Below are 9,535 nucleotides of genomic sequence, written 5' to 3'. Positions count from 1 at the left end.
ATATTTCATTACTAAATTGAATAATGTAGTCAAGTAAAACGTTTTATGCTTATTAACGTATTTATATGATTTTCTTACATAATAAATTATGGAGTGTACAAAATTGAATTAATAAAAATAAAATACAAAAATAACTATTCATGAAACGTTTTGATTTTGGTCTTTAGTTCCTAATAACATTTTAGTAATACGTCTTATTTTTTCAATAATTTTTAATGGTTATTTAATAGTGTTAATAAAAATAATTTATTTGTTCGTCATTAATTTGAAAAAGTACTAATATTAATATAATTTTTATTATTTATATTTACACATTTTTTACAAGAATTTAACGCACCATTAATGTCGGTCGGCTTCAGTCATCCTTGCGTTACCAATTTTTCTTAAATTTTAGAAACAATTACTAACTTTCAGTAAAATTAATTGCAAATTAAAGTCTACATGTGCATAGTTTAGTACCACTGGATATGCAACCGACGACAATGCTTCCAAAGTTAACTGACTCCACGCAAACTATGTAAGTGGTGTAAAACATGGTTTTTGTCTGATACTTTTCCAGGTTTCCTAAAGATTATAAGTTTTATAAGACCCATGATGTAATGTTACGATGTAAAGGTTATAATGTATCATTAATTGCAACAATATGCACATTTGTTTCATTGTACATTTTGTTAGAATTAGGTTTTGAAACATGCTGATACAATAATAAATTCCTAATCAACTATTAGTAAATAAAAAGTACTTACAGTTTGTAAAACTTTAATTTATATAAAATAAATTTTTTATTTTACACTGTTAACTGCTTATCTAAGTTTTAGTAAGATCATAATGTAACATTGCATTTAACATTAATACATTTTGATGGGTGCACAGCAGTAGATATGAACAAGCTTTTTAAGATAATACATTTTTTGTCTACTAAATAAATATTGTTTTAAAATATGTTTTATTGAAGTTAATATATCATGTTAGACATTTTTATGCATTGAAGTTTCTTAAATATGATTAAATATATGTGTCCATGATTTTAGAAAGACAATACCGATAAAACTTATACAATTTATATGTATGTATGTGGTGCATATGTATGTATTTGGTGCAGAACTCTTCAACTGGATACTAATTTTAACCAAACACACACTTTCATATTATACTACTATATTACCTGCTAGCTAATATCAGGGAACACTAACCTGATTATTAGTAAAATGTGGGTAACATCAAATTTGTTATCCTTAAATTTGATTGAAATAACATGCTTTGGTGGTAATATACATCTTTCATGTCCTCAGTAGGTTAATAGATAAATCTGTATGTATACAACAATCCTGTTAGTTACACCCTATATAACCAAAGAATGGGTTGACTTACATTTATTATTTTGTTTCAATATTTGTCTTCTTCTGAAATAGGATAATAAATGTTAAAATATCATATTCAATAATTTAAAAAAACATTCGCAATGAAAAAAAAATAACTAAAAATTTTTGTGTAAATTTAAAAAATCAATAGCTACTCTTTCATAAAATATTAAAGGAGAAGGAAGAAGTTTGCTGGGAAAGGCTAGTTAAAAATAAAATTTAATCCAGGTAATCTATTTTTAAATGCATTCTTGATTCATACTCTCACCACTAAGCATCATGAGTATCTTTAGAAAGTTTTGCATTATGCTACACTATCTGCTAGTCTTCAGCAATGTCTATTTGACTAGTGTTGTATCAGGTGTAGTTTCCTCCCGTTCAGACCAGCCCATGGGGCTGAGGCCTCATGTATACCTTACATTCTTTTTACTATTGATCAAAAGTGGTTCTAAAATATCAATATCTTTTTTAACTGTTTTGAAAGGAATAAGAAAATTGCGATGAAACTTGAAGGTTTAAATTGATTTTTTATATTTAACATATGGTAATATTTGTTGTATATGCTAGTTATCAATATTTTAATTTCAATAGCTCCTCCTGTTATTCTCTGATTTTGGAACTATGATATTCATTGGAGGTGTTGAAATATGAAAGATAAACAGGGTGATTGGTCATAAGGATAAATTTACAATTTATCCAATAATCAATAGTTTTACAAATAATTAATTTTGTAATGGTAATATAGTAATAAAAGTGTTTCTAAAATTGTATTATTAGAGGGACCGGAAAGTAATGTCGTTTTCTTAAGTTAAATTCACATGACTACATTTTTAACAAAGTTTTTATTTCTGATCAACAATATATTCACTTTCATTATTAACAACCTTTTGTCATCTACTATACAATACAGTATCATACAATAATACATTTTCAAGGCCGGTATGGTAAAAATCAATCGGTTTTTCTGTAAAATATGTCAATAGATATGACATTACTTTCCAGACCTCCTAATACTACATATTAAAACTAATTATAGTTTACTGTTTGTTTTTGCAGACCATACTGATAAAAATAATTTGTCTGTCACATTACAATAAATAAGATATACATTATATAGGGTGATTGGATTGGTGTTAAAAATCTTAAAATCTTTGCTGGCAAATGAGCGACACCTTTATTCCCTTTAATGCTTGTACAAGTATAACCAATAACGATGAATGTCCATAAATGGTTTTCATGTTTTCCGCACATAATATTTGTTGAAGGACTATGAGTTTTACATAAAGTGTACACATAATTTATGTTTACAGATCCTTTTCGGAGGGTGATGGAGTTAGCAGTGCCGAGGTGTATGCCTCGAATGTGGTTGTCACCACAAACGCAGGCAGCCACAACCATGGCAGCTCTAAGGTTAAACTCAAAAACTTGGTCGACTATAATTGGGAGCCAAAGTTCTATCCTGGACAACTCCTGGCTGTGCATATCAGCGGGAAATATTTGGCTTACTCTATTAAAGGTAAGTTTTTTTCTGCTATATTCGTACAAGTTGAGTACTGATAGTTGTACTGGTTTCGACAATGCTTTGTGTTTTATACCATATACCATCAATAGTTTCTTGACAAGGCGATTCCCATGTACTAATTTAGGGGTGATTCAATGAGAGCTTATAGTTGATTATAAAGTAGTGTCATATACTTGGATGCCAATTACTCTACACTGGACAATAAATATTTATAGCATTGTTTTCATTTAAAATGTAAAATAACAAATATCAAAATTTGCTTTTCCAATACTTATGTAAAAGAAAAGTTTGTGTGTTCTATTAATTATATTTAAAGAGTAACCAAAAAATTGTGTTGCAGCACCCAATCCAGCTAATCCTGGCACTTGGAACGGTATGGTGAGAGTGGTGTACAGTCCCGAACCCAGCACGGACCGGCGTACCCTCATCAAGGGCATGAAGGGAGAGGTAAATAATATATACATTTTGTATTATATTTGTTGAGCATTGTCAAAGAAATTTATATACAAAGTAGTAAAAAATAAATACTGGACAAATTGCAATTTGAATGATAGGAAACCACAACAAACACTAAGTTTGAAAAAATAAATGTGCTTAAATTTACTTATTTACTCCTGTATATGTTTTTTTTATGCGGTGAATAAGGAATAGATGTACAATACCTGGCGATAAATATTGCACATCAGCAATCGGCTAATTTCGGATTCGTAAAGCTTTATCTCTGTCCTACACTACTTATCTGACGTTTTGTCAGTCCTGCGATGGAGATAACGCTCTAAGAAGCCGAAATTAGCCGATTGTCTCTTTCTAAAACTCGATGTGCAATATTTATCGCCGGGTACTGTAAACAGAATTATAAAAATGCTTTTTTACTATATTATCATTACATTGTTTATTATTTATGAAATCATTGATATTTGGATAATGGGTATCATGCTGTGACAGCAAATGTGTTAAAGAATTTTTTTTTTTTTTTAGGTACAAGACTTGGCATTCGCACATATCCAGAGTCAGGTGGTGCTGGCCTGTATTGACGAGCTGGGCAACTTTTACGTTCACGAAGTGGAATTAACTGAAAATAGTCTTAGGCGAGTTTGTTTTCACTTTAGTATTCTTAATTTGAATTAATACAATGAAAAGGATGGAAATTGTGTAGACTGTTCTAAAAGAAGGTCCAATGAGTCTTTGGTGTATGACATGTGTGGTGGTCAATGTTATTTTGTATATAGAGGGTTTTATTAATTTTCGTTTAACATTGATTTTTGGGGCACTCTTAATACATGCGATAAATACATTGACCATACATTGACCTTTGAAAAGAGACAACCATCTAATTTAGGCTTACACACTGTTGCACGAAATACAAACAGTCCGGTATCTATTAGGTGGGCACAGATAATGATCTACAAAGCCGAAATTAGCCTATTGTCTCTTTCCATAGGTCGCTGTGCAATATTTATCGCCGATTACTGTAATACGGAACCCAATTTTGAAAATCAATAAATCTTAGTGAAGCTTTTGAAATGGGGTATTTAAGACTAACCGAAAATCAGAACTAGACTTTGCTTGAATATGTTACCGAGAGGTCTTATCCAAATCAACTATACAATCAGATAATTTTGACAAACTACTAAAAGTAGACGGTTAAAGACCACATGGGTAATCACTTACCTATCAGTCTGATCAAGTAACAATAGAGATACATGGAATGGGAGATAGTATGGAAGCAGCTTGTCAAGAAGAACATAACATTCAGAAGTGACTGGAATTAAATACCACATTGTCATTGCAGTGAGGCTGTTCTTTCAGAAATGATAAGGCAATTGAGAAGACGATCGTTGTGAAGTTTTTTCATGCTTCTTTTCCATAACTAAAACTTTTTACACAGAGTAGTCAAAAATGAAATAGATAAAAAAAAGTTGAAGATGAATGGAATCAGAAGTTCCAATGTTGAATAAACGTATTTTTATATTTATATACTACTAGCTGATCCCGCAAACGTTGTTTTGTAAAAAAAAAATTAATTAACAAATAAAAAATAAGGGTTGATCGTAGAGGGGTGAAAATTTAGGGTTGTATGTATTTTTGTATGCTGTATCATAATAAAATAAAAACCAAAAATTTGTCAAAAAAAATAAAAATTTAGGGACCCTTATCGCTTAGGGGTATGGAAAATAGATAGTAGCCGATTCTCAGACCTACTGAATACGCATATAAAATTTGGTAATAATCGGTCAAGCCGTTTCAGAGGAGTTCAAGTTTGAACACCGTGACACGAGAATTTTATATATTAGATTAATGCAAATGCTAACTTAGTATAATTCATTATTACAATGTGGGGTCGATACACCCACACTACAAGGCACAATGATCACCAAAATGACCAGTCACATCCTATGTTATCAGATTATAAAAACAATATATGGTGTTGTAGATTCAGTCTGGTGGTGGAGGTTCGCGAGGACACGGGAATCGGCGGCTCCACCCACCGCGTCGTGTGGTGCCCCTACATCCCTGATGACGAGGATGATACACCCGATGACGACGTGGCCCGGCTTCTGCTCACAACCCATGGCAATGTTGGTAAGTGGAAAGTTATAATTTATGCAGGCCAGTGGCGTACCTAGGGGGGGGCGGTGGGTGCGGTCCGCACCGGGCGGCACTTCCCTTGGGGCGGCATTTTTTATATTTACTTATAGTTGTAAAAAGCAACTTTATCATTTCAAATTTATTTTTTTTTCTTGAATAATAAATGATTATTATAAGTTTAATATTGGATTTATATAAATTATGATTATATTTATGATTTCTAATATTATTCCTCGGTGTATATAAATGAATTTTAGTGTAAATTTTGGATTCTAATTCAAAAACAAGATAATAATTTTATTTTATTGTATTGATTAAAATTCGTTGAATTCGTAAAAGGATCTTTACGACTTTGTTCGGCAATTTTTCCTAACTAAAATTTTTTGATGTCAGTTTATAAATGTCATTTCCTTTGAAAAGTTTATATGATTACTTTGAAGTGATATATCAATAATTTTTAAATCAAAAACCACTATTTTATTGACATATAATAGAAAGGGCGGCAAACTGGAGATCGCCCCGGGCGGCAAAAGTTCTAGGTACGCCACTGATGCAGGCGTTTATTTTAGTTAAGTTGCGTAAGCTATGTGCCCACTGCCACTTCAGATGAGGAATTCTTTGCTAGCTACATCTTCTTACCTTGGTTCCTCTGCATATCTCCACATCACCCAAAATCTTCAGTGTTACTATCATCTGTATATCGAAGACCTACAAGTATACATTTAAGTGAGTGTCGACAACATAACTTTAGCAATATAACAAACATTTAATGGAATCAGGCGTTACCTAGCGGAAGTCCATTCTAAGTAAGAAAAGGACCAATATTTAGCCACTTGCGCACATGCAGTGGTAGTCGTACAATAAAGTGCACCGCCCGCCAGCCCGCTGATAAATACGTATGCGGCAAACAATGCGAATCACACAACCGCTACCGTCAAATTACTCAACACTTGTTTTACCTTTCCATGGGGCATCTTCAGCAGTTATGTTACACCCATTAAACACAGAGGTGTGTTTGGCACTAATTTTTATTTCCACGACTACCACTGCATGTACGGAAGTGGCTAAATATTGGTCCTTTTCCTACATATAACAACCAGGTATCTCACTCACATTAAGAACTGCTTTGACAATTTTTACCTATCCATCAACTGCGTAGATATTTGTGTATATATTTATATATAATTATGGTAAATAGTAGCCATTAATTTATTTATATAAGATTTTTTTATGTTAGTGATTATTTTACTTCTCAATTGATTTTAATTTTTTTGACACATTTTGTCGATTTTGTCTTTAAATAATATATTATAAAAATATATTGCAAACCAACTGTTACAATATTAATTTTTTTATAATGATCTCGCAGGGAAACTCTAGCACTTAAGTTATAAATATTAAAGTTAAATCTCCATAAAGACACATGGAGGGTTTGTCTTTGATTTTATATATCTGTGAAATAGTACACAGTTGCCAACAACTAACAGTGATGGTCAATTTATAATATTGTGTGTTGTTTCAGCGAGAATGTGGAACATTGGCGCGGTGTCTTCGGGCGCGGGTGCCGGGGGCTGCGCCCTGGCCAGCGCTGCTCTCGCAGGAGGAGGCGCTCGCGCAGCCGGCGAGCACTCCGCGCCGGTCCTCGCTGCAGCGTTCTCACCAGATGGCACCGCTCTCGCCACTGCAGCAGCTGATGGATATGTCATGTTCTTTCAGGTAAAAGGCAAAACATAGCAAAGCGTCTTTTTTTACTGCTATTAGCAGTAAATATATTTAGAGGCTGTACATGCCCTTGTTAATGTTAGATCTATAAGAAAATCATAAAATTATGTAAAGTATTTAATCATAAAAAGGTAGGTTTTGCAAGCTTGCCTCTTTGGTTATCTGAAGTACGGAGTGAGAAACAAAACAATTAAATCTCAATTAAAAAGAAGCAATCCAATGAGTAATAATTTTTTTTTAATAAAAAGGAATATATACGATAATATAAAAAAAATATTTTAACTTGAAACTGTAACACTCATGTCCCACACAAATCAGGAAACAAAAGGCCTTGAAAATAGGGACCACTACAAAGAAAAGGAGGAATTAAACATTACTCGTCCCTAATTATGGAACAGAAGCCAGGCCAGCGACATTCAGTGAATGATGATCAATCCAAAGAATCTTGGCTCTCCGTTTTGTCTTCTACGCTTTGTTTTAATATTATTTATTTACATATATACATATAAAAAGTTAGAGAAAAAGTCATTTTTTTATTTTATATATGTCATGTATGTGGGATTAAGTTAAGATATAATATCAGTTTTGATTTATTATTCTTTATAAAGCTTTATTATAATGTCATGTCATGCTTTATATGTTTGAATGTGGGAGACAGACGGACTTAGAAGACAGCTGGTATATGACTGTTATTTGTATACTACCTATACACATACATACACACACGCGCACATACACGCACATATTAATACATGTATATATCCATGTTAAATGTGTGTATATATACACCCACACATATACATTAGGGGGGACTGGAAAGTAATGTCGCTTTCTTAAGTTAAAATTGTTCGACTACATTTTTAACAAGTTTTTATTTCTTATCATCAAATGTATATATGTACACCCATATATACTTCTTTATTCAAGGCGATATCTCCTAGACACGTTTTGCATGGAGATGATAGCATAAATGGCAGTTTATAGTGAATATAACAATGTATTATGTTAAATACAGGCTGTCCGGTAAATAAAGTGCATTCTCCACTCCAGGTGTACATGAACAATGACAGCAACCCGCGCTGCCTTCACAAATGGCAGCCGCATGGTGGCAAGCCTCTCAGCTGCCTCTTTTTCCTCGACAACCACAAGAATTATAACACAGAGTAAGTATAGCTCCATTTTAATTTCACACATAATACATGACTTTCCTGGTGCTGATACGAGACTTTTCCATGGAATGACTGATTGAGCCACTGCTGTATCTTCCTACAAGACATATATAGGTTTTTAATGGAATCAGACGTTATCTTGCGGAAGTCCATCCTAAGTAAGAAAAGGACCAATATTTAGCCACTTCCGCACATGCAGTGGTAGTCGTGCAACAAAGTGCACCGCCCGCCAGCCCGCTGATAAATGCGCATGCGGCAAACAATGCGAATCACACAATCGCCACCGCCAAATTACTCAACACGTGTTTAACTCCTCCATGGGGCATCTTCAGGAGTTATGTTACACTGATTGTTGGTCCTTTTCTTACATATATAGGTGATGACACCCAGAGATGTTCTTCACCCAGATGCAAGTCAACCCACAGCGGAGACTTTGTTTAGAAGATAACAGCTACTTATAGAGAAAAAAGAGAATATTTTTTAATGATTCTGGGTGTGTTTATCATTACTACAACTATGTTCCTCTAAGATCTTCCCTTGAGTCCGCTTTTTAAAGACTAAGGAAAGAGATAGCATATAATAAATAGAATGAGATAAAATCGGGCAATTTATTTATGTTATTCATTTGCTTTGTAAAGGACTGAGACTTGTGAATATAGGTTGCAGGTTCAAATCCCAAGATATAATCTTATATGTAAAATTTCCACATTCACAAACAAGATTCCAGAGGATGATCAGCAGCATCCTTCATACCATAATACCAAAAAAACCATCGCCAACCTTTTACCAAGTGCGGCAATTATGGTATGTCCCTCTATCATATGGCATTTATGGGTTAAAATGACGATTCACTTCAGTATAGTGGGTTCGCAAATTGAAGTGGCAGTAGGCATGCTTATGGAGAGCAGAATAGATGATCGGTGGGTCCTTAAGGGTCTGGACCGGAGACCACGGACTTGTATAGCGAAGAATGTCCATTCACAAGGATGAATAACCTTGTTAAGGTCGTGAAAAGACACTAGATGCAAGCTACTTCTACTGGTACTATTATATGGCTTGCAGAAACCCATGATTGTTTCAAGTGGTCATTATGAAAGATGAAGGTTTATCCTATTTCACCAAAGTAAAGTTATGATGCTATGAAGATAAGTAAATTAATGTCTTACATTGCA

The 9,535-nt window shown here is 33.4% G+C and overlaps 1 protein-coding gene across 1 annotated transcript in view; it reads left to right on the top strand.

Moving 5' to 3' along the window:
* The first annotated feature begins 352 nt into the window (after nt 1–352).
* The window catches only part of Ge-1 (Enhancer of mRNA-decapping protein 4 homolog Ge-1), a 28,200-nt gene continuing 19,017 nt past the window's right edge, over nt 353–9,535 (top strand). The window contains exons 1-7 of the mRNA XM_068764986.1: nt 353–517; nt 2,672–2,877; nt 3,224–3,330; nt 3,862–3,971; nt 5,318–5,466; nt 6,995–7,188; nt 8,245–8,357. Of these exons, the coding sequence (XP_068621087.1) occupies nt 468–517; nt 2,672–2,877; nt 3,224–3,330; nt 3,862–3,971; nt 5,318–5,466; nt 6,995–7,188; nt 8,245–8,357 (929 nt within the window). The 5' untranslated portion in view covers nt 353–467. The remainder of the gene's footprint in view (nt 518–2,671; nt 2,878–3,223; nt 3,331–3,861; nt 3,972–5,317; nt 5,467–6,994; nt 7,189–8,244; nt 8,358–9,535) is intronic.

This window comes from Battus philenor, unplaced genomic scaffold, assembly GCF_028537555.1.
Source record: "Battus philenor isolate CCGP_79_NKW_IND1 unplaced genomic scaffold, ilBatPhil1.0.hap1 SCAF_2, whole genome shotgun sequence".
NCBI lineage: Eukaryota > Metazoa > Arthropoda > Insecta > Lepidoptera > Papilionidae > Battus > Battus philenor.
Note: the sequence above shows the minus strand (reverse complement) of the source record. Positions and strands in the feature narration are given on the sequence as shown.